Source organism: Nilaparvata lugens, chromosome 3, assembly GCF_014356525.2.
Source record: "Nilaparvata lugens isolate BPH chromosome 3, ASM1435652v1, whole genome shotgun sequence".
Taxonomy (NCBI): Eukaryota; Metazoa; Arthropoda; class Insecta; order Hemiptera; family Delphacidae; genus Nilaparvata; species Nilaparvata lugens.
The window spans coordinates 47,577,912-47,605,453 of record NC_052506.1 but is presented as its reverse complement, the minus strand read 5'-3'; the positions used below and the strand labels follow the sequence as shown (position 1 = coordinate 47,605,453).

The 27,542-nt window shown below is 35.1% G+C and overlaps 1 protein-coding gene across 1 annotated transcript in view; it reads left to right on the top strand.

The window, feature by feature from the left end:
- Positions 1 to 27,542, top strand: part of LOC111057576 (hemicentin-2) — a 280,587-nt gene that overhangs the window by 228,742 nt on the left and 24,303 nt on the right. The window contains exons 4-6 of the mRNA XM_039423908.1: positions 1,806 to 1,928; positions 20,519 to 20,665; positions 27,021 to 27,296. Coding sequence (XP_039279842.1) covers positions 1,806 to 1,928; positions 20,519 to 20,665; positions 27,021 to 27,296 — 546 coding nt within the window. The remainder of the gene's footprint in view (positions 1 to 1,805; positions 1,929 to 20,518; positions 20,666 to 27,020; positions 27,297 to 27,542) is intronic.

Here is a 27,542-nt window from a genome sequence, read left to right as displayed (position 1 = left end):
TCAGGCACAATGGTATCACAGTGAACTTCGTATTATAGCCAAAGTGATATCCTTCACTTTGATTCACATTTTTTGAGAAATTTAATTATAAAGGCTGGAACAGGCAGGCTGGAACATGCTATGTGAATCGCATCAATACTATTGAGAGTTTTTCAATTAATATTCTAATTGTATTGAATTATACCGGAACATTCATGAAATGGAATAGGTGAATTTCGTAGATGCCTGTATTATATTGTCGACGTCAAATGATGATTATGATGATATCAATGATTCAAACCTCGGTCATAATGTGAATTTCCACTATTATAGTACTATTATATTGCATCAATACTATTGAGAGTTTTTCAATTAATTTTCTAATTGTATTGAATTATACCGGAACATTCATGAAATGGGATAGGTGCGAATTTCGTAGATACAAAGTTGCGTGAATAATACAGGCTTGATGTGATATGCCACGTTGTATCAAATTTCTGTACACCACACTATCAACAATGATCACTGTTCTCCTTCAGTAGGTTATTCCAGTAAACATATTGTTGCTAGTGTGAGTAACAGTTGTTTGAGCTGAATACACCGATAATATGGTGCCTTCAATGGATTCTCTCATCACAAACATCCACCACACAACACACACACACACACACACACCACACACACACACACACACACACACACACACACACACACACACACACACACACACTCACACTCACACACACTCACACACATCATCATCATCATCATCACTATCATCGTCGTCATCTAAGTGTATCCATCCTTGTCTGCATGCAAATGCATTAAATCGGCTCCACCAAGGGAGCTTGAGCAAATAAATCGCTCATAGAGGATTGTTCTCATCTATTATTAAGCCCTGCGTCTGGCTGCGTAACCCGCGCTTAATAATCCTTCCGATCCCTACGTCACCTTTACGACCTGCAAACACTATTGATGTACTCTGCTTGATTACTGCCGGATTACCCAACTTCGATTCAACTATTATCGGCAGCTTTAATGGACACACCACGTGTATTTAGTCCTTGATCTGCAATTCCTCGCTATTATTGGTTAACAGTGAAAATAACTTTCACATTCTAAATTGATTCGTAACCAAAATACAATATTGTAAGTTATTTCATTCCTTGTTTGTTGTTGACTCCACCTATTCTACAGATATCAGGAAATGATCTATTTTCGTTCATTATTCGAATAATAACTGGAACGTATTATTCGAATATTAACTGGAACAATATTATCAGCACAATGCATGAATGGGCACAATAATTCACATTTTATTTTAATCTTTCGTAATTCCATTGAGTTGGAATATTATCATTTGTCAACTTTCAAAGAATGTAAACTTTTAAGTCAGGAATGAGAATATTTTTGCTCGTGAATCTTCATGCATTGATTTGTGTGAATTCGACACAGGTCTGAACGTGTGAATTATTACTCTTATAAATTATACATACTATGTTCTGTAGACTCTCATTTCTATCAAGCTAGGTGATACAAATACGTATTATTATTTTGTTAAGGATGATTCAACATTATGATGAGTTCTTTAATATTCATACTATCTTGAAAGAGCAGTTTCCAGTTTTTCTTTTATGTCTACTGTAATTTATGGATTACAAATCATAATATTGTATTGTAATGTCCACAGACAAAATAGGAATGAAATCGATCTATAATTTATTGAAGTTAAAACATTTTAGTCATTATCATTAGTATTGCCTCATCAAATTTCAAGTAAATGCCATTATAAACTGATAATCACAAACCTACTTCCTTTTTGACAGATGCACCATCATTTGAGATAAGCAGACTTCCAGGCTTTGGAATTCCGCTGGTTGAGAGTATTTCAGTTTCACTGAAGTGTGATGTTGATGCGAATCCTTCTGCTAAACCTGTCTGGCAAAAAGGTAAGGTTCAGCAACAGATTTTATTATTGGAGTAACTCAAGTTTTATCCTCGTGTATACATGCTTAATATTTCTTTATAAATTCAAACCTAAATTTATTGTTCCTAACTAAAAAATACTATATTTTTCATCATGTACATTTTCTGTAACTAGTGTGAGTCATACAAATCAAAGTTGTTCTCATTCAGTTAATTTTTTGAATGGTTTATCAAATTGAAAATTACTTTTGACATTTTTTCCAGGCAAATATTATTGATTGAATTCAATGATCTCGTATTAAAATTATTTTCCACTTTACTTCATTATTGATCTAGTTTGAAAAGCTATAAGGTTCACCGAATCCTGAGAATCAATAGCAATCTGTTTATATGAAGCAATGGAAAGTGTTCTCCAGCCCTACTAATAACGTGGAGTTGTCTGTAGTATCTTGTCTTTGTGTATTAAGTGCCTTCAAACAATAATAATAGAACGAGGTCCTATCAAATTGAGAGTAGCACACTTTAGCAGAGGGATAGTAATTGTTGTGAAGGAAGTCTATCACGGAACAAGAAGTCAATATTTTGAAATGCAAGCCGAGCCAAGCCGGAAGGACGGAGGCGAGGATTTGTGTGCTTGGTCCACTAGAATAGAGCTAGATTGAAGCCGCAGGCGGGAGGCTGATGGCTGGAGGTGAGGAGGAATTTAATCTACTCGCATCGTCAAGTCCCTTCTCCGCGTCATCAGTCCAGTGCACAGTCTCGCCCTGCAAGATCACCGCCAACTTGTTTAATTATGTAGCCAACACCGATTTTGCCTCAGTTTGACCCCGACTTGGATTCCCCCGATGTACGGATATAATTTCCCCTGCCTTCTCCCCGACCACAACCTCAGTGTCTACATTTCGCGTTTCGTTTCCATCTGTCCAGTTATTCTACTCGAATCAATCAAACCCTTGAACAATCAAGGAAGTGGTTCCAACTGTAACATCCACTATCAGCTACGACTACCAAGTTTGTAATTGAACCAGTCGTAGATTGGTACTAAGATTGTTCCGCGATTTCTAAATCGAATCAGATCACTTCATTTTGAGATAAGACAATTATTTCAATACATTCATCCGATAAAATCATTTGAAAAATTTTTCTGACCTTTTTGTTTATCCTACTAAGTACCTGTCCATCCATCTGTACTACCTGTGAGGAGGTAGAAAAATGTTATCTATATACTGTGAATGGATAAAATGGAATTACTTTTTTATTTGATGACGTGGCGAAGTTTGGACAGTAATTTCCACTCTAACCCTTCACGCAACAAACGCGCTTTAAGTTAGAAAATTTATTTCATTACTTCTTTTGTGGACTCGATCAAAGCGACAGAAGAGTGATCTCTTATATGAACTGTTAAAGTACTGGAGATTCTTATAATAATGAAATTAATCTCTGTTGATGAATTCTAGTACATGATTAGAACATTGGAAACTTGTTTGCGTCAAATCTTCAGAGAGTATGGAATGTAAGAATTTATATTACATTGTTTCACTATTCCTTTGTTACAGTGTCAGTCAGCTCATTAATCCTCATCCATTCATTAGGAATCAAACCAATGGGAAATTTAAGGGAATAGGTGATTTCACAGATGAATGAGTCATAATATTCAACATTGAAAAAACACTTCGCAGTCTCTTTTTGCGAAGCAAAAACGTATAGTTTTATATTCATCTATGATGAAACTCGATTATTGTCAGCTCATAAAGAGCTACAACTTCTATAACCTGAGAAGTTTTTTTTTCATGAGCTGCGTACACATATACGCGCTTCCAACTCGCACTGAGCACGCTCCGCCCTCATTCCTCCATCGAACCACAGTCGCTCCTCCCCCGCACCCATCATGAACGTTACGGAAGATGTTAGATCTTCTCGCGTTCCCCGGTCGAACCAGTCTTGCTCCCCGGTCGATCATCAATCGCTCGCTCTGCTGGAGTGACGTTCGGTTGCGGAGCAGAGCGAAAGTCTGTACGCACCTTTAGAATTACGACTCCGCTGAATGTTCACGGAGACATCTCTCGTAGCAACTTGAGGTATTCAACAGACTCGAAACTAAGGTAATTATTTTCCTCGTATAAATTGAATGATAGTTTGAACTCAGCACTCAAGAGAAGTCACCTTTGCAGAGCAGTTGGGGTCTCCATGGTAACCGCTCAATATCCTTGGTCTTGAACAGTGTATATATATATATTTATATCATTGAATATTGTATACAAGTTGTTACCCCTTCTTTCCCATTCCCATCTCCTCAGTTTATATAATCATGTCTTCTACAAGTCTCTTGACGGCTATAAATGGAAGTTAATTAAACATCAGTACCATCAGCTTGTTGAAATGCAGCTATTCCAACTTGCTAATCATTGCAGTTGTGAGGATCAACATCAACTTACGTAAATAAATGAATGTTTTTTCAAAGCTACCCTTCAGTTTTATCTCATTAGAGATAGAAGAAAAGCATTAAATACATTCATGTTGGAAACTACCTTTCTTCACATCCTCCGTTGTGGATTCGTTAAGGGTCTGCTTTAATAGCTAATCAACAAGCGGAATATTTCCACGAAGATGCAATGGTTCTTGGAAGATGGAGTTTTTTTAAAGATTCATGAAAATATTATTTTGAGCGATGGTGCTTGTTTTCAAACACTGAATGAGTTATTAAGGCTAGAAAGACACGAGGCGTTTTTTGCTCTGGCGGGGGACTAGTTGTCTGGTGATTCGAGGACTTGGGCTATGTTATTTAATGGAGCTGTGCACACAGTATAGTGGACACTAGAAGTATAGATAGGGGAAAATTTCTAGACACTTAACCAAAGTCTATTTTTAGATTGGAAGTGTTTTGAGCATGAATTAATGTGTAAATTATGAAAAACTAGTGTTTCAAATCTCTGAATACAATAAATAATAGCCTACTATTGAGTCATTGCATTGAGTAGAAATTTTTTTTTAATAAGTGAAATTGTAATCTTCAACATGAGATAATAAAGAAACGTAATTTTACTATTCAACGATTGAAAATTAACATGATTCTTGGATATAATCCTCAAGAACAACGGATTCTAATTTAGATTGAATGTAGATAGAAGAGATAATATTTATAAGAATTCCACTGATTATTGTCAGAATATATATCGTACGTTTCTCATCATAATAGCCGCCTCCATAATTTATACTTTATTAAAAGACTCGAGGAAGAGAACTTTTATATGGAGGAGTACACTCCCTTGGAATCACAATGAAATAATTTCAGTAGCAACCTATAACTTAATCAATCTGATAACAATGAAGAAGAGAATTATTGATTCGAGGAAGAGAGATTCCGTTTTGAAAAAGGTTGTGATTGGATGAGATCATAGAACTTCCAACAGTAGATCCAGGAAGAGCAGGAAGTCCAGTAGTAAGATCTAAAGCTGTAAATTAACCCTTATTCATATCTGATCGATGATCTTTGCAACTTCTATATCCATTCAATTACTCCTGTTCAATAAAAGAGGAGACAGAAGAGCATACTTTGATTTATAAACTTCATCACAATTTCCGATTTCTCCAGATTGGAATAATAACAACTCATCGACTCTCAAATATTCAATATAACTTTGAGAAGATGAATAATAATTTATTATGTGAGATATAAAATACTTTTGTCGCAAAAAACGTATTAAAAGTCACGGAGCTTTTGAGCAGAAATCAACCTACTTGTCTTGGATTGTAGGATTTTCGAACTTTTCAAACACCTACAATTTTTGTTCAATTGGTGAATTAAAACCGTTATTGAGAATACACGTCATATATATGTAAACAAGAATTGAATGAAATAAAATCCATACTGGAAACCTAATTGAAAATATGTGACATATTGCAAATACATGTTATGTTTGTTCTCCTCAATTAGCAGAAGTTTCAATCTATGACGAAAGTAATTCCATCAAGTTACAGTGTGGAGCTTTTGTTGTGATCGAATCTGAGCTTGACTATATATATGTATTTGAAGTTCTTTGTTGGAGGTCATGAGTTACTGACGCTAAATCGATACAGTATGTTGTATTAAACGATAATATTGGTAAACAGGAAAACTGCCTGACTTTGGCTCCCAGGGCTGTTTGGCTGCAATGGAAATTGCTTTATTAATCCTTAATAACTATCGCACTGTGGAAGTGGTTGGGGAGCGTAAACACCGTCATGCAAATTATTATGTTCATTAGCCCGTATTTGTCAGCAAGCGATGCGTTTCACTGTTCAATCAGTTTTTAGGCTGTATCACTGCCTAACTAAGTCCAAATTAGAGTCCACACTTCGCAGTAACTGCAAATATTATCCCAGTCAATTATTGCTGAAACGAGATTTGTACAAGTAGAACTATTGGAACGTACACTGGGAAACTAAACAACAATGGTCAGATAAAGATAGAAGATTAGTCTTATATTTTTTTTGGATATTGAAAGAAAATAAAGCATATTAACCAGATATGGATGCTGGTGTTGAGATTTATGCGGCAAGGTTATCCTTTATCTTATCTGAAGAGATTATTGATATAGTCGTTTAGAAGAGGAAGTGAACTATGAAAGTGTATGTAACAGCTTCATTCATCAATATTACACACAGAATCGAATCATTAAATGGATTTCAAATAAAAATAATAAATGAGAATTCGTAATAATTCCTATTCGGTATCTGTATAATAGGAATATTTTGGAAGATAACGATTCCTTGATTATTATTAATAATGCTCAAGTCAACCTCCATATTTTTGTATAGTTTTGTGCTCGTTTGGTATGGAATACGATTTTAGGTCCAATTAACTAATTTTTCAGTCTAATTAATCAATAGGAAAACAATTCAACATCGTTCAGTTATTGTCGATTTTGATTTGGCAAAGTTCATCTTGATAGATTTAGTAGGTTTTCTCTTGTAGCGACTGATAAATGAATTTGATGAGCAAAACTCACAACTTTCAAACTCACTAATCAATTCTCACATGATTTATAATTATTGGAATACTTGAATGAAAAACGAATGAAGAACATTCATTATGTTTCATAATAAACTATGTTACATGCGGTTTGCATCAAATAGAAGGGTGAAATAGGAAGGGCTATATGATGTTTCAGAATTCTGTGTCTCTATGATTCTGATTACTGTGCTCCCAGATCCCAGTTATTGATCAGAGAAGGCATTCATTCTGTTTGATCGCTCCAATGATAGCCTATTTCAATTCCTTTATGAGCGTGAGAACCGTGATTCTGGGCAAATATGACAAGGGACGCTGATGGAACTTTGAGCTGAGAAACTCGCAGATAGAGAGGGAAGAAGATTATTGGATAGAATAAAAAGGATGAAAGCGAACGAAGGCCGGGACGTAACTTATGGAATGGTGGAGGCGCAAGCAATAAGGGGAAAAGCTTTTATGTAGCCTAAAAGAACCAACATCTGAAAACAGCGAGTTTGACAGCGCTGCGATGTTATCTACACTGGACACCGGATTCTGGCTTTCACAAAATCACACAATATCAGCGCACAAGGAGTAATGCAGCTTGCCTGCCTGACTGCGATATTATCAACGAAATCATGGAAGCTTAGCTCGAATCAGAGAGAAATAGTTATTACAGAAATTTTTTTCAACATTTTTGCAAAGAGTGGATGCTGAATGTATTCCTCTTTCAAACACTCGTATGATACCAGTGCTGTACAAATAAATATCACAGAACAGTAACAATGGAACAGATTCATTATTTTTGAGAACACAAATGCTATTATAGAACTTCCAATGAAGTCAGTTGGATATAATTAAATCATCAATGAACTATTTCACTTGCATTGCTGCTTTGGTTCAATTTTTCCAAATATTCACTTCGAGGATGTAAGTTCTGAGTAATGAAATCGTAACCAACCAAAGCCAGTATTCCTTTGTCACTATGATTGATTCAAATTACGCAAAGCGTACGGTGATATGAGTATTTAGGTTTAGCCAAAGCAAACTGTTTTTCATTTGAATTTTTCTGTAAATATGATTTCATAATCCGAACTATACTTTGATCCTTGCTGGTAGATGAAGTTGAGTTTTAGTGGAAACTGTGCTACTGATATCAATAATAACATAACGTGTCAGAAATATCAATAATATGATATGATTGTTTATCATCGTTTCAAAGTCTTTTCACCACTTACAGATAAAATCTATTTTGACATGAACTTGAACATGTTTTGTCTGAATTATATTTTCGTTTAAAGATGCGTTTTCTTGATTCAGCGCGGTGTGATACAGTTGCCTAGTCACTATTGACAACTCGAATAAACTCATACGATGTTTTAGTTCGCTTACTTGAAGATACATATAAATAAATATATTATAATTTGTGCCGTGCTATGAATTTAGAAAGTTAATTTTGAATTTAGAATTTAGAAGCACACGCAATATAACTTAATAAAAGGGATGCTTGAAAAACATACCTAGTGCTAGAGAACGGGAAACCAGAAATGACAAGAGAGACAACGAAATAGAGAGAAGGTATCAACTATATTGTCACCTCTTACAGTTAAATTCAACAATTAATAAAACAAAGAAGTTACATCATGAAAACCGAAAATAAAATTACTAAATTTAGAAAGTTATCTCTGATATAGATAATTCGGTAATAACCTACTCTGTATGCTCTACATTTGAAAACGTTTTAGATTGAATCATAAAAAGCTTAAAGGACTCTAATTTCAAAAGAGCAATTATTGAAAATTATCATAGATATGTCTCAGAAGTTAATCATAAATGACAATTAATATTTTAAGAAAAGATCCACATAAAATTCATAAAATTCTTAGAACTAAGCTGTTGCTCCAGGAAAATTGATGTTATTCTTAGGATCATAGCTTCTACGCACACACTTACAGAGTCAACACAACACAATGCCGAAACGCAAAACAGCAAAATCCATTTTCACAACAGGCTAACTTCTCAGGCTAATTCACATAATTCTCAGACCACAAAATACACCCTACACTTTTATAGCACATTACTGACCCTAACAATGGAATATTATCAAACAACTGAAATTCCATAACTCTATTTTGATGGATGAACTTTTCAAAAAATATAATAAAGGATAGACAATATTTGTCTCGGCACCAACCTTACAGTATGTTGGTTCACCAGACCTGCTATGGTAGATTGGCATCACGAACAAAACTCAACGCTGCAGCCTTTGTCTATCAGCTCAATCAAACGCAAAATCGCCATTCACAAGACTTGGTGGTCTTTGATGCAACACTGAAATTAGGTTTCCATTAAAAGATGCAAGGACTCATTTAAACACAAAATCAAAACTCAAACAAACAAAATAAATTCAACTAAATCAATCAATTATTATTTTTCTGCTATACTCCTCAAATCTAACCTTCCTTCAACTTTATTCTCAATTATCCAGGCTACAATCTGCAATGCTACTGTCACTACAGTCTTCTGACATATCAAAACTTCCACTAAATTTCTGACTGTCCCAAACATGTCATTTTCTATAAGAATCTCGAAAAATAAAATTGTCCCTACACCAGTATAATGCCTTGAGCTAGGGCATCACAGCTAAATGGAAACACAGACAGGGAATTCACCTCCAAATCTTCTTCAATTTATTTATCTTCAGCATTCGTATGCTGCTCCAAACTTCAATACTCATTTCTGGAATCAAGCATTCATTAGCCGTAAGAATGTTTATCAATTTTATAAATAAACTGATTTGAAATTAACATAATAAGTCAATAAAAAGAGCAAAAGTAGCAGAGTTGCGCAGCAAATTGTGCCGTGCTATGAATTTAGGAAGTTAATTTTGAATTTAGAATTTAGAAGCACACACAATATAACTTAATAAAAGGGATGCTTGATAAACATACCTAGTGCTAGAGAACGGGAAACCAGAAATGACAAGAGAGACAACGAAATAGAGAGAAGGTATCAACTATATTGTCACCTCTTACAGTTAAATTCAACAATTATAATAAAACAAAGAAGTTACATCATGAAAACCGAAAATAAAATTACTAAATTTAGAAAGTTATCTCTGATATAGATAATTCGGTAATAACCTACTCTGTATGCTCTACATTTGAAAACGTTTTAGATTGAATCATAAAAAGCTTAAAGGACTCTAATTTCAAAAGAGCAATTATTGAAAATTATCATAGATATGTCTCAGAAGTTAATCATAAATGACAATTAATATTTTAAGAAAAGATCCACATAAAATTCATAAAATTCTTAGAACATTAAATTTAGAACACACTTGGAAACTTTAAAACTCTATCAAAACATTATCAAATATTAATGATCCCCAATAATAACTATTCTGTATCTTTATATCATGAAAGCTGCAAAGACAAACATTCCTCAAGTATCACATCATGGAATACTACCTTGGAAAAAACTATTCAAAAAATATATGTCATCAAAACAAATTTAGAAAAGGTTAGGGTCCTTGAAACTTCATTTGATCCTTTACAACTTTATGATGAGAATTATTTTGAAACATTAATTTAATCAATAAGGGACCTTTAAAAATTCATATACTCATTCAACTTTTAGTAGTTTGGAAGATTATAATTATTTATAAATTTAAAGAAAACTGAAATTCCCAGCTGGATCCTTACAGAGAAAATATGGCCTCACATTTCAATGTAAAGATACAACCGAAAATCTATTACTCAAACCAAATTAATAAAATAAATAATCTATCTATCCCCAATAATATCTCAAAATTACGATTTAACAAAAAGTCTAATTCCGCACGTTTTAATTGATTGAAAGTCTGTCGTCACTAAAACCCATTTTGTCACATCCGGAGTTCCTGGGACGTTCGTTTAATTTGGAAAAAATTTGTTACCTCATAGCCGTTTCTTCAATTTGAATCTAGGCTCGGTGATCGAGCTCTACACGTCCAGATGGACAGGAGACAGCATACCCCAAGCTTCTAGGACGGCCATCGATTCAGAGGCGTCTCAGCGGCTTAAAGACACACGTTCATGAACCCGTGAATTGATGGATTCGTACGTTGATCCCATACTTGATGTTCCCGTACTTACACCGCTGTTAGAATAAAAAAATAAACTAGGATAATACAAATTAATTTAACTTCAGTTATATAATGAAATCAACCTATTTTAGGTATATAAAACTCAAATCAAAACTTATTACTTTAAAACATAAATAGACATTACCTACTTCAATCTCTTGATTTAATAGAATAGAATTTATTTGTAATCAGGGTTGTGCCCTATACACAAAGCGATGAGTACATAGTTATTCCATAATAGGCCTACATAATTCACAAGTTGATTGAATTACTTTTCATAACAAGGTATTTCGAGTATTGTTGTTAGTTTAGTCAGTTCTCTTACGTAAATTACATATATGGTGTAATTTTAAAAGAATAAATTACATGATAGGTGTTTCCTAAATAATCAAGAAAGCTTTTCATTAGAATCAAGAAGACAAATAAAATTTATAACAAAAATACTGATAGAACTCATAATAATATACTATAAACATCAGTCAATTTGGATTTAAACGACAGTAATTGAAATTTAGGTTAATAGCTTCCTCTTCAAAAATAATTTAAAATCAAAAATATCATTCTCAATTCCTTCTTCAGAATGGTACTCTACATTTCTACATATTACACTCAAATGTATCTATCACAACAAATTTAACACTCTGATGGAAGCTTTCATCGATAATCATTTCCTTAATTATTATTATAAATCTATGACGTACCTTTAGTAGCGGTTATAGGAGGAAAATCTCCATTGTGAGGTGACAATTTGATACTCTCTCTCTTCTTAATTAAAGCAACTACTGAGGCGGAAAAAAAACTAAAAATGCTACTGGAACAAACGGTTCCAGAGCCAAATACTAAAAAGGCCTAAAGCTGGCATGGAAGCCATGATTAACACAAAATATTGATCAGACTACATTTTGTACTGCTTATGATGGAGGCCAGACGCTGAGTGAATGCACTTCGCTTTTCTCGTATTGCCGTGGACAGCTGCAAACGGCCTCACTAGATGGGAAGCCAACCAACGCCAACTGTGATTGGTAGCCACTATTCTCTAGAAAAATTTCCACCAATAGAAAGGAACGTTACAACTACAATTTAAGATACATTCTCCCACCAAGTGAAAGCTATTTTTCCTTGACAGCTATAAATTCCTTGCCTTATAAGGTCATGAACCAGACTGATATTCTAGGAAAATCGTTGATCTTCCCAGTACCACAACTTCTACACACACACCTATAGAGTCGACACTATACAACGCAGAAAAGCAAGGGTCATGAACTAAGCTGTTGCTCCAGGAAAATTGATGTTATTCTTAGGATCATAGCTTCTACGCACACACTTACAAAGTCAACACAACACAATGCTGAAACGCAAAACAGCAAAATCTATTTTCACAACAGGCTAACTTCTCAGGCTAATTCACATAATTCTCATCACTCACAATTGTAACAATATTTATTGTTACAAATTTCTACAGAGTATGAATATGTTTTGTGTTGAGTGATTTTAATTGGTACAGCGCGAGCGCGATACAGCAGTTACAATCGACAACTCGAAGAAACTCTACTTGATTACTGGAAGCTCTCGTACTGTATAGACGATTCTTATAGTTATAGTTGGATGACCAAATTCCAAATCTTCAAGCTCATAGCATCAAAGCATTAGCAAACTATTTAAGTGAACTGAGGTGTTTGAACATCATGTTCCTGTTAAGAAGTAGCCTAGCTGAGATGCTGTATCAGTTATTATTAAACTGCTGAAACCAGTGGTATGAGAATGTGAAGTACACATTCCTGGTGTACTCGCAGCCACTGCACTAATATGACGAAAAACAATATAATTTGTGGAGCTTGATGTTTGGTAAACGCTAGCACTAGTACAACAAAGAGCCGCAACGTTATCGCTCGCCCTGGCCCTGGCCTTCCACACAATGCACGACTCCATTGCTGTTTAATAGGTCAGCTGAGAGAGCAAGCAGCCCTTCAGTCAACTTCTAAGTACTTGCACAACTTGATGTTATGATGTTGGGTTCAGCCGTTCAGCTTCTTTTCAACTCGCTAATCACCCAATGGATACAATGCGTCGTCGTCAAATGCATTTTTCAAAACTATCTTCATGCATAAACAATTCAATATCATCGATGATTTTTTATTAATGAAAGCAGATTCATAAATACAATTATTATGAGATTTGTCTTTGATTTTAGACTATAAATATTTTTCCATGAATAACACTGAATTAAGCAGAAAGCAGTTGATCAATCTGAGTATTGCCGATTACATCAACCAATATTACTTCCAAAAATAATAGCCTCTCTTCTCTGCTTCTTTATTTCGGGTAGTAGACAATCTCAAGCCTTCAATTTCCTGGTAGCTACGAAGGCATTTGTCAGCTCGTATTTACTTGGTTGGAACGTGGAATTGGATTCCACTCAGAACAAAAGTTTTCGATTCTCTCATGATGAAGGGTTATAGAGAATTGAATTTTCTCAGTTTACAACCACTTTACCAGTTATCTTGTCTCCATAAGCATTTATGGTAATTTCTATGTATTTTCTTAACAATTTTATTGTATGTGAGAAAGCATCACGTATTTTCCATGTTTCTTTATAAACATTTTTTCCGTTTTAATTAACTATTCCAGTGATCATAATACTTCCCATCTATATATATAAAAGCGAAATGGCACTCACTCACTGACTCACTCGCAGAACTAAAAATCTACCGGACCAAAAACGTTCAAATTTGGTAGGTATGTTCAGTTGGCCCTTTCGAGGCGCACTAAGAAATCTTTTGGCAATATATTAACGGTTTAAAGTTCGTCTTTTAGCATGTATATTCTTCTTATTCAAATCTCTTAATTATAATTGAAAAATGTCCATACCATATGTTAGTATAAAACTATAATCTAGAGAGAGTACCTCTTCGAAATAGTAGTTAACTGGTAACTAAATTAATAATTTTGTCAGGTTGGCATTAAGTTGAGTTGACTTTGTCAGGTTGGCACCAAGTTGAAGATTGAAATGCATTTATCGCGGGAAAATTGATTGGGCACTGCTACTTCAATCAGAGCTATTCCTGGGAATATTATATTACTAGCCGTCAGGCTCGCTTCATTCGCCATATCCGTTTAGCCAGACGTTTATTCTGGACCCCCGACTGGATCGTCCTAACATATGATAAAAAAATGATGCCCAAATGAAAAATGCAGGCGAGCGAAGCGAGCCTGCTGATCTCATTCTTGGACGATCCAGTCGGGCATCTAGGGGGCGTAGCCCCCTTGCTAGACGGATATGGCAAGCCTGACGGCTAGCTCAATATATATTCTAGAGACCCCCTGGGTTAAAGAGCTCTCTCATGAACTGTTTTATTGATCTCTGAGATCCGCAACTTGTAATTATACAGAGTTGGTGAGAATCATTATGGAGACAGCTGAATATATCTTTTAAGGACCGAATTCACCAAAAAGAAAGCTTGGTTTGAGCGACAGTTGATTCTAAATGAACAAATATAAAATTACAAAACCAATTCAAAATCGTCTGCCGCTCAACCCTAGTTTTCGTTTCTGGTGAATTCGAACCTTTTCTAATCTTTTACAAGTAAAATATTACAGTAGTAGGTTCCATGGGAATCCCATTCCAATTGAAAAAAAATCTGTCGCTTCGAAACTTTTGTCCACCATCTTGGATCCGTCATATGGATCCAACTTCATTTCGAATTCAGCTTCATTTTGAACCCAACTTCATTTTTTCAAATGAGAAGGTGGTCATGTGATACATGATTTCGATACAGAATTTCAAAGGAAAAGTAAAGGCGAAACCTGCACATCGATATCTCAAACCGTTTCAATGATCAATATCTCAAACCGTTTCATTTGAAGGTAATAATAAATTATACAAAAATGAAATGAATGAGTACTGTACTTATACATCGAATAACCAAGTAATAGTGAACACTAATAGTAGCTTCTACTCACATTTGAACACTTTGAACAAAAAAAAATGTCATAGCAACTGCTGTCACAAGTAGTATTAATTACGTGTATGTTACAGACAGACATTAACTGAAGCGAGTTAATAATATAGAACTTATGAATTAACTTTGTGTATTATCATAGATTACTGTCGGTTATTGTCGATTTTTACTGTTTTGACCGGGTAAGAGTGTATGAACGGCACAATATGAGAGACTACCAGCGTCATAAAGCTTTACAGTAAAGAACTACAACATGGACTATCAGCTTGATATAACAGTAAAAGTTGCGACATAAACGCCCTATACCATGGTATATCTACTTATGCTTCTCTCTCAAAATTATTTTATTTCATGCTAGAAGAATTTATTAATTTCCTTATTTTCTCATCTTGCTTGTAATTTTTGTAGCCATATTGCTCTTTTTTGCTTCTTCGATCCTATCCGTCCATCCCATCCATATCCGTCATAAATGTTGTATTTATTTCGCAACAGATCTTTGTTATTTTACATTTTAAGAATGATATACTTTTAAGTTTATTCAACTATTCCACTTATTATTATTATAATTATCATTTTTTACTTTTTTCATTTAAAATATCGTGTTGTTTTATTTTATTTTACCGAGTATCGCTTGTTAAATTATAATTTAGTATTGTATTGGAGGGTTAAGTGTAAGAGAGGGCCGACTGCGCCCTAACTTCGCCCTCCCAGGTATAAAATAAAGGAAGTCATCCTATTCTATTCTATTGTTTCTCTATGGTGTTATTCAGCTGAAATCATTAATTGTCGGCGCAAAAAGTCTATCTGTCTGACAGTCTGTGTGACAACTGCCAAATAATAGCTTCTTTGAATGTATGGAAAAATTACAGAAATAGCATGCTAAACATCGGGGGACCGAGCTTTGCTCTGGAGTGTAAAAGCATAGAAAATTTGTAACCTAAGATTGAATTTATAGTTTATATTCATTTATTTTCTCAGTCATACAATTAGTTTTACAGTTATATGAGGAGGCACAAGAGGCTTATGCCCAGCAAAACTGCTGAGGCTAATGCCTTTTCAAATAATTTATACTACAGTCCAAATCAAAATCTAGGTTAAGCTACTATCACTCATCAAAATAACAATTTATTCACACTTCAAAAAACAAACACATCATCAATTACAAATAGATATCGTGATGAATTTTTTGAATAAATCTCATGAAAGGAGAGAATTAGCTAGGAAAATTGTTATTACCCTTATAGAATGAAAGATCTGCCAAACGAATAGTTAGCACCCGAGCGATAAGGCTTCCTTATCAACAGCTGAGTATAAGATAAGAGTACCGTTCTGTACTACACATTTTTTCCAGAGAATTATTTAATAAAATTATAATTATTTTGCAAATTAAGTACAAGTCATTTATGAATTGCTCATTGAACTTTTGGAGGTTACACTTTTGTTTACTATTGATCAGATGTTTTGTAGCAGCTCAGACACAGCTGACTGACTCAATATATTATAAAATGTCATGCCAGGTTTTCATGCGAGCTATAATATTATTTCTAAAATTAAGAACTATTGATAAAGGACCAAGAATTTCAAATAGAAAAATAAAATGTATGTATTATTGTTAAAATTATTTATTATTCATGAAATTGCATTATAATGTCGAGCGTTATTGTAACTAACTAGGTCATAGCATGAATATTGTATTATTGATAAGAGCAACAAAAAATTTATTATAACAGTTTCGAATATAATAAGAATTGTACAGAAATATTAAATTATAAATTATTGATTCAACTGAGTCACATGGTGAATGAATCTCTTTGGCAAGTCTAAGCCAATCATATGTCATAGAAATAGCACCAAAAGGGATGATTGTTTGAAATCATCATATGTTAATCTGTTATCAGACAGCAAACCTGCCTTATCATATATGCTAGTGCATGTACACTGTATAGAGGAACTGTATCTAGAGAATTGAGCAGTTTAAAAATTTATACAAACTAAGTTATTATTGTAATTAAAGGAATTATATTTTACTGCTTGCCACTGACGTCATGCCTACGTCATAATCATTCTACCAATGGCAAATTTTCATGCAAATTAATTACACAGAGATTCTCAGAAAAAAGGTTCTAGCCCAAGGCTTAGAAGAAGACAATTCACTTCCCTTTTAAAATCGTCACCGCTAAGACCTTGTTGAAAAGTTACCAAAAACCTATTAGTGAAATTTTGTTCGATTTTTGTATATTTTATCTGTGAGCCAATATTTTAGGCTAATTTATCTATTATTTGTGAATTCATTTCATCAATCGATAATTCTATAAATTCTAATTTGATTATTCCCTAACTATTTTGGTGAAGGAGATATTTAATTAAAATTCCACACGTGCTGAAAATGAAGCCTGGACCGGCCACCGATCAAACAAATTTGATCTAAAGGAACCACGACCGCCAAGAGGATTCACGTGATTTTTATATTTTGGGGCCCCAATCTTCGCTTCGAGAGAAAATACAGTGCAGAAAATATAAAAATTTTCTTCGTTAAAGTAATAGCCACGCCGACAAGCGCTTATAATTATTAAGATCCTAGATTTTATCTGATAGAATTTATAAGAACTTGTAGTTGATTAACTATCCTCCGCTGCCAGAACCACGACCCGAGCAATTTTAAAAGTCTTTTATAATTTATTTTCAAAAAACTGTTAAATTTATCAATTGTAAAATTCTGTTGAATCATGCATGGTGACATGCGAGTACGAGCACACTTCTGATCATTTTGGTTAATGTTAAACTATCCTCAATCTGTAATTCAAGCTTTACATCTGCACTGTCAAACTATATATTTTATTATATATTATATTTTATATATATTTCCACTTTATCAATTCGTCTTCTGAGTTCGATTATTTCTTAAGCCTGTCAATTAATGTGACACATTCTATATTATCAAGAACCGATCAAGTACGATCATTGAAATAATTGAATCAACCTGGATATTGGAACAGATCTAAGTGGATGTAGTGTGTGGGGTCAGATCGAGATTACCTATTCTCTGTCCTTACCTGCTCATATATCAGCTTTTATCTGTTACCAACTTCGACTTAGGAGTGAATTCGTCGACTGTATAGCAGATGCAGCTGGAGATCATATAATTTCCTATAATAGAGCATAAGACCCGACAAGACTCTGTTCTCGAAATATATTCCGAACGATATCTGGTCCTAGTACCCTATCTTGATCCTTCGGAACTTATTAGAGACGCAGTCCCGTAAATTATCTACATCGGGATTTTTGCTTGACCTGTATGATTTTGTATGCTGTTCCATCACAGGTAATAGTTTTAAGATATCCGTATTCAGTGTTTAGCAACCGCTACACTACTTTTAAAATTTTTTATCATTATACAATCTGTCATAAGAAGAATCAAGGGTGAGCGAGTGTTTATGCCTCCCGCAATTCAGATGATTGTATCGAATCTCGTAGTGACTCAATCAGTCTGGTATTCACTCAGCGACCACGCACGCATTTTCAAAATTTCTAACCTCAATACTGGTGACTCGACACAAGATTCATTATACGTGTGTCGACCTATCCTTGGAGGCGATAGTAACTCCCCCAGGAAGAGCACCACAATATACTATGAACTCGATTTAGAATGATATACTATGTTTGCTACAATATTTGTTAATATACTATGAACTATTCTACACTAACAGCATATAGTTACTATTTTGCACTTTCTGAAGTAAACATGTTTTCTAAAGAAGAGAAATAAACGAAAATAAGTTTCTCTTGCTGAATTTTTCTTCTCGTGAGATCAGCTGGATGATCCCACACACATGAACTCGTTCACTCACTTCCACGGTATCGACAGACGACAAAATTTTCAACTGTTTTCCCAAGGAAGTATTTATTCTTTTAATGTCCTTCAGCGAGTTATCTCAGAGTTGAGACCTGGTGCAATCGAATCTTCATATCATAAACCTACTTTGTTCCAAATTTCGTGAGAATCGTTATAGCCGTTTTCGAGATCCGGTCACATACAAATAAATATATAAACATAAAAACATCTAAACTATTTTTATATTCTAAGAAAGGACGAAGGAGTGAGTCAATTTTGTTGTCCAACGAACTTGACCTGTAAAAAGGTTCGAAGAATACGTGTTAAAAATTTGAAGCTGTTTGATTGATTCTCTCTAGAGTTCTTGTCGAATATACAAACAGACATAAAACTACTTTGGGCTCTAGTAAGTCAAAAGTTAGTACCTTAAGCTGGGTTTACACCAAAGTTATTAACAAAATGTTAATAACTTAATCCTTTTAGATTGAACGGAGCTAGACAAACACATATGTTCATCATGTGTATTATAAATTATGTTCAATCCAATAGAATCTATAAGGATTAAGTTATTAATATTTTGTTAATAACTTTGGTGTAAACCCAGCTTTAGCTAACGATCGTTCAATTATACATTGGCTATCAAAGCTTAGGATACAGTTACGGATTATTCTACGAAATTCCTCATATTGTAAAACATATTTCGGGAACTATTACTGCAATAAAGGTTATTAGTGTCAGGAAAGAAGTCCTTGAATGGAAGAACATCTTCTATAAGAAGGAAGTCTCGGTTTAATTCTCTTTGAGTGTTCAAGGAACTCTATTTTATTGTAATATTTGCGCCCACTCTATATTACAAAATCCAAGAGGTTCACTAATAAAGCTCGGAAGAATGAGGAAAGTGACGGCTCTCTCGCTCTCATCTCTCAGAAATTGCCTTATCTCGGGATCAAAGCTTTCTCGTTGTTCTCTCACTATACCTGTTGCTAGTGGCTTTATGCTGTTTCGTCAGAAAAGAATTGAAAAATATATCATGGATATTAATTCCAAGATGCAAACATAATTTCTGAAGGAACAATAAGCTGCGTACAACGTAAGGCTAGGCACACACCAGTTAGTCAAGATAAGACAAGACATGATCAGACACGTTTAGTCATAATACTTCACATAGTTTGCTTATGACGCAACTCACACTGATTAGTCATTGCAATAAATTAGAGATGTCTTCATAAGCAACTATATGCTAGTTATAAGCTACTATTGTGACTGAACGTGTCTGATCAGGTCTTGTCTTGTCTTGACTAACTGGTGTGCGCCTTGCCTAAATGGTATGAACATGTGCATTTTACTCTTTATCAGCTGATGCTATCGTATTTGTACAGTAACAGTGATATACAGTTATAATAAGCATATCATCAGCTGATGAAAAGCGGAATGGGCGTGTTGGTAGCGTATAGGTTCGTGTACGCACCGATGTTAGTATTATCAAATCTTCATTTGTCTCAAAAACGTAATTACAATGACAATGGTTATAAAAAAAGTGAAATACAATCAATGAAATACCATCAAATAGGATAAAATATTAATCCATTAAACAGGAAGTCACTGCAAGGTTCGAAAAAACCTGTTATCTATGTATATGCCTTGTGACGATCGATACCACTTGTTTTCTATAAAGAACGTTTCACATATTGCATTGTTTTTCTAATTTTCGATTGTGTTGTTTGAAGATGATGGTCCAGCACCGGTCACTCAGACAGAAGATGGATTTCTGAATTTTACGGCCATCAGACGCGAAGACAGCGGATGGTACAAATGCACAGCACGTCATCCATTAGGCGACTTCTCTTCCATACGATATTTTCTCAATGTCCAAGGTGAGTCATATTGTTTCTCATCTTATATTTATGACTTATTTGATAGTCTTCTCTTTCCAAGAATAAAATGGAGATGGGATAGAAGTTTACGTTGTATGAATTGCTGCTTGGTTGGACTTGAATGTCAAACGCAATCCCCTTCTTCTTTCAATTCTCTCATATTCTCTATTGATGCTTGATCAAATTCGATCTCCTGTCTTCCTCTTCCTTACCGTTAAATCTTCTTTAAAATTGTTTTTGCTGAAACCCACCCGCCTAACAAGCTTCTATTATGATTATTATGAAACCAACTTCATTGATAATCAATGTTGATAATCAGTATTACACATCTGTGATCTTCATACTGATGTGTAAACGTACCTTAAGCAAGAGTTGATCAAGGTGGTTCTATTTTTTCGTGAGACACTTCTTAATCAAGAATCTATGGATGCATCTGCTCACCAATTGTTTGAAACGTGAATGTTTATTTACGGATGAAAGGAGAAGGCAGACAAAATAGGATCATGGCGGATTACAATTTCTCATGAAATCCAATAATAAATTGATGAACAATCAATTTTGTTATCCGTATGGAGCACGCAAAATATTCCCTAATTGAAGGAATTCTCGGAATAATCATGCAAACGAGAACCGCAACCATTATCTATATCCAACCAATTGTCTCTAAGTGGAACATTCATTTGATGTATTTTCTTATTTTAAAATCCATATAATTCAAACTCCAAAGATATTTTCAAAAACCCTCATCAGAAACATCTTCAACAGTTAACGCATCTGATTGAGAATTGAATGAGCATCCACTGCATGCATGAGTACGACTGCAGTAGGCCAGTCTGATATGCATGCGATGTAGCAAATTATACAATCACAACACCACAGCACTCAGTTGAATTTTGATTGAATTTGCAATACTTCATGATGAACACAGTCGGGTAGTTAGTTGGCACTGCCCATTAGTCAAGCAGATGCCCGTTCAACATTCAAATCAGTGGTTAATTGAATCAAATTTATGTTAATTTATGACGACTCATCATTTGAATTACATCTTCAGTCATCAAAAATTATTGTCGAATGAATTGACCAAATGGATTGGTGAAACTGATCTTCAATTCCATCTAAACCTTACCAATCAATTGAATTTTTATTGGTCTCTGTTATAATGTTTGTGATGAGCTCACAACAAGCGACATTAATAATAATTATGATTCCGTCGGAATTAAAATAAGATCCAATTCCACTCACTTCTTTATTAATGCTGTTTATTTATCGCCGACAATTTCAACAAATTTCTTTCTCAATTATTGTGACCACCTTGAATCACTCAATGGCCTAATCAACGGTAATTTCTTGGTTATCGGAGACTTTAATCTGCCTGAAATCTCTCCAATGACTATGATCTTTCTGTGGGGACAATTAAGGCAAGAATGCTTCACAATTTTATGTCATTCTATGATCTTATTTCTCTAAATCCAGTAAGAAACGAACTGGGTAGGACTTTGGACCTGGTCCTTTGTAACTTTCCTGCCAAAGTCTTTCAAAGCGATGATCCCTTACTTCCTGAAGACGGCCATCACCCGGCATTGTGTGTTGATGCAAATGAATGTTCCGGAGGCAAATGAATCTCCGGGTGATCCAGTTGAATCCCGGTATAATTATTCTAAAGGGGATTACTTTCAACTTTATTGTAAGCTGCGGGACTGTTGTTGGGACTCTGTGTTTGGCTGTACTGATGTCGACTCTGCAGTGGACGAGTTCAATAGTCTACTCTACAAATATCTGGATGAGTGTATTCCAAGGATCGTATTGAAGAAAAGAAATAATAAATACCCTCCTTGGTTTACTCCTGATATAATTTCTGATTTGAAGATTAAGAATAGATAGATGTGCACGAAAAAGAAGAGTGTCCCCTTACCATGATAACCTTTTCAGAAGTTTACGAACATCCTTGAAGGCTAGAATATCTGAGTCTCATGAAAACTATTTGACATCGATTCAGTCAGGCTTAAATGGAAGTATAAAAAACTTTTGGGATTATGTAAATTCCAAAAGAAAAACTTCGTTTATGGAGTCGACGATGTCGCTGAATGGGGAGTCCTACTGCGGTTCTGTGGTTGTAGATGGGTTCGCGAAATATTTTGAGTCAGTTTATGAGGTTGATTCACACGCCGCCCCTGATATGCATGAGAATGAGCTGGAGATGTCTGGGAGCTTGGGATTGGGTATTGGTATTGATTCTGTCTCCTCTGACGAGATCCTGTCTGCTATTAAAAGCCTTAGATCTAGCTGTTCTGAGGGCCCTGACTTGATACCTACTTTTATTGTGAAGGGTTGTGCAGAGGTACTCTTTAGTCCATTACAATTCATTTTCAATTTATCGATCAGGACTGGCCAATTTCCTTCTAAATGGAAGGTTGTTAGGATTACTCCTATCTTCAAGTCAGGTAAAAGAACTGGTATAAGTAATTATAGGCCCATATCAATTTTAAATTGTTTTTCCAAAGTTTTTTAAAGAATTTTGCATATCAGTTATATACAGGCAAGTGAAGGGAGTCATCGCGGACGAGCAACATGGATTTCTGTCAGGCCGTTCTATGGTGACTAATCTAATGGAGTTCAGCAATGAGGTATCCAGAGTTCTTGACGGTGGGGGGCGGGTTGATGTTGTTTATACGGATCTCTCAAAGGCATTCGATTCAATCAATCACAGAATATTAGTTAAAAAACTAAAGTCGATTGGTTTCTGTACAAGCCTGGCAAATCTTGTTGAGAGCTATTTGCATTCAAGAGTGCAGTATGTTAGGGTACATAATTTCAAGTCTAGAACTTTCAACTGTACATCTGGGGTGCCTCAGGGTTCTAACCTTGGACCACTCCTCTTCCTTCTATTCATTAACGATCTCCCTGCTGTCTTTGATGGCTGATCCTGTCTGATGTATGCAGATGATGTGAAGTTGTACAAAGCGATTTTGAGCCCTGATGACTGCCTTAGCCTTCAAATTGATGTTGATAAACTAAGTGTATGGTCTATGAATAATGGCCTTAGAATAAATATAGCTAAACGCAAAACTTTATCATTTTCCCGGCAGGTAGCTTCACACAGATGCATCTATAGTATTGATGGTGTACCGTTGGAGGAGGTAGAATCTTTTAAGTACCTGGGTGTGATTTACAGCTCTGATTTTACATTCAATAGACATATAGACCTTTTGTGTAGTAGAGCCAATCAGCAGATGGGGTTTATCCTGAGAACATCTTCACCTTTCAATGATGTCTCACCCTTAATATTTCTGTATAAATCTCTTGTCAGAAGTATTCTTGAGTATGCGTCTGAAATTTGGAACCCTTATTGTATTGATCAAGTACTACTTTTGGAGCGTTTACAAAATAAATTTTTAAGGTACATGTACTTCAGGAAATTCCATTTCAATTGTCCGTTTGACTTTCCCTCTGACACTCTGAGAAATATTTTCCAATTGCAATCATTAAAAACAAGACGAGATGTTAAGTCTTTAATTTTCCTTCATAGTCTATTAAATAATAAAATAGATTCCCCATATTTGCTTCCATATGTCAATATTTATATATCTACCATATCACGTCGCTCCACTTTCTCTTTTTTTGTGCCCCGTACCAGAACTGTGAGTCACTATAATTCTCCGGTCTACAGAATTCAAAAACTTTTCAACTGCTACTCTGGGCAACTGGAAATCTTCTGGTTCTCTCGTGAAAAGTTTTATAAAATATTAAACAGTCTATTGTGAGATGTCCTTGCTCGGTCGTGTTGTCGATTATTTGTTGCTGTATATAGGTATGTATCTATTGCACTGTGTACTTCTTACTCATTTTGTTGCTTCATTGGCAGGTATCAGTCCTCTGACATTCATTTGTTAGTTTTATCAATTCTTTGTAACATTTTTTATTTTAATTTTAGAATCTTTTCATTTCTATATTCAGTTTTATGATAATTTTCTTGTATACATCTATTTTTTTTCCTTCTCGTGTATTTCTATATATTTTTTTTCTTTTAACATTATTGCAATTGTAAGTTACATTGCTCATTGTTAATCTTGTATTGTTGTATTTGTGAAGGAGACACATTAGGGGTAACCTGTTGTCTCCATAAATAAATAAATAAATAAATAATGAAAATTAGAAAACTTATTCACGCCGTGGATATTCTCCTCTTTGAGAAATATTGAAAAGTATGAAAGGGAATATTGAAGTATGATAGTTTGCATCAGTAATTCCGTAACAGTATTCAAGTGATATTCCAGTTCGGGAGTCGCAATTGAATCTATTCAATTTTGATGTATTAAAATCCAAATTCTCTCCACAAAATGAAGATAATTGAATCATATGCTCCATTATTTTCAATGTGTAGAAATATACAAATAAATAAATGGGAAGCCACATTCAAATTGAGTTGTCAACGAATATTTGCATTTTGACATTTCTATTTTTCAAAGTTAAATTTTTCAACACCCTTGCTTCTCGAGTTTCAATTACAATATTGATACACATTTGATTTGAAAATCCAAGTAAGGCATTGCATCTTGTATAGGTCGGATTGGAAGTGGTATTGTTACTTGACTGTTGCAGATGAATGCGATTGAGAAAATATTCCATGATAGAAATTTCCTCAGAGAAAAGCAAAGTTTATAACGTAAGACATGATTCGAACAAAGCTTTCCCAAGAAAGCTTGAAAGTTTCATCTTTCTTGAGGAACTAACATTTCAGCTGCAATATCATTCTCCGATTCATTAGATTGAACCAAGCCACAAAAATAGTCTTCGACATATTTTTGTTGAGAGGAGCCATGTAGCAGATGTGCTCGATAAAGCCACGCCGCAGCATAGCCCGATGCCCGGAAGACATGAGAAATTTCCCAAAAGACAACGTACCCGCTCTTATCAGTGCAAAGTGGCATGCTTCTCTCTTCGAGCTGAATTCCGTTTATCTCACAAACTGCACTTCACGTGGATGAACTCAACGCGCCGAGCTCGTTTAACAGCATTCTCATAGCATCGCATCGCATAGCAAACTACACACACACACACACACACACACACACACACACACACACACACACACACACACACACACACACACACACACACACACACACACACACACACACACACACACACACACACACACACACACACACACACACACACACACACACACACACACACACACACACACACACACACACACACACACACACACACACACACACACACACACACACACACACACACACACACACACACACACACACACACACATTTCGAATAAATCTTTACTACACAACCTGTGAAAACTGCAGAACATAGTTTCTCTCATTGAATTTGTTATTATTGTGGAGAAATATAATTAAATTTAAACCAAAATACGTGGATAATACAATTTGGACTGTACACCCATCAGCCTCATGAAATGCATCAATATTCTCTTCTATACAATACTATTTTATGTTTTAGAGCTCTCTACATCAATTATTTTATTGATTTACAAAAATGAACCATTCATCCCGTAATCATTTCCCTTCTAAAGCAATATTCTGTACAAAAATTAATTCTAACCAACATGCTTCCATTCTGTATTCATGAATACTTACAAGTGCCATAATACTCTTATCATTCTGTATGTTCACGTCTTGTCTCCATTATCCATTTCCTCAATCAACAACCAATTCACTACACAACCGTAATTCAACAAATAAATTCATAAAATATTGTTTTCTTTGCTATCGCGGATTGATAAATAATTTACAATCTATTTCTTCTATTATGTTCAATTTGTGAGATTATTGGTTAGGGTAAGGTTGTGTTTCTGATTCAAATTTCTCAATTTTTATGTGCTTGCACTGATGAATTGATGAAAGATTGATTATTAAACTTCGGAAAAGGCTTAAATTGAAATGCCTTCGCCCAACACGATTTCTCTTCCTATATTGATACAAGGAAATATGCCTGAACGTAGCTTATCATTTACTATAGTCATAAAAATGATTGCGAGAGAAAAAAAGGTACTTGAGCTTCTTCTCTCCCGAATTTCCATAAAATCAGGGGTTCCCACAGCATGTTTTGATGTCGCAAGTTGTGACATGAGGCAAAATTTTGGGGGATTTTTAGAAAAAAATAGGAAAAGTGGGGGGGGACTTTCTTAATAAACAGTTTTTTACTAACTTTCCAGGAATTAAGTACCTAAGTGAATGCCAAATTTTGGGGGGATTTTGCGATATGGACCATGGGGGGGATTGGCAGCCCTGCATAAAATATTAGTTAGGGCTGATCCAATTCTTCTAGTTTTATACAGTTTGTTAATACAGTTGAAACTTTGTTAATACAGAGGAGGCGTCCGAGATGGACAAGCAGGTGACGGAGCAGCAGGAGGCAGCGGTGGAGGTGGAGGTGGGAGGCAACGTGCAGCTGCAGTGCCCAGCGGGGGCAGCAGGCTGCTGGGGGCGACTGGGCAGCGGGGGCCGCATGGAGCCCCTGGGGGCGGGGCCCACTCTCTCGCTGGACAGGGTGCTCTACCAAGAGGCCGGCCAGTACCGCTGCCTCGACAGTCGCGCCAATTCACTCGACCAGTGGCGGACGCACACTGTTCATGTCACTGTCATAGGTAACTTACAATATTCCATTCTCTTTTCATCATAAATATGATCAATTATTCTCTATGTTGATTGTTATTAAAACTAGTCTCAAAGACTAACAAATAATTTTAATTTCACTATAAATTTTACAGTATGAAATTCTGCGAATTCCTCCACTTTTTCACTGGCCTTTCAAGTCCATGATCCATCAGTCTTTTTCAATAGTATCTGTGATTTTATCATTTTCAATTTTTTCGTAGTTTTCCAGAGTGCAT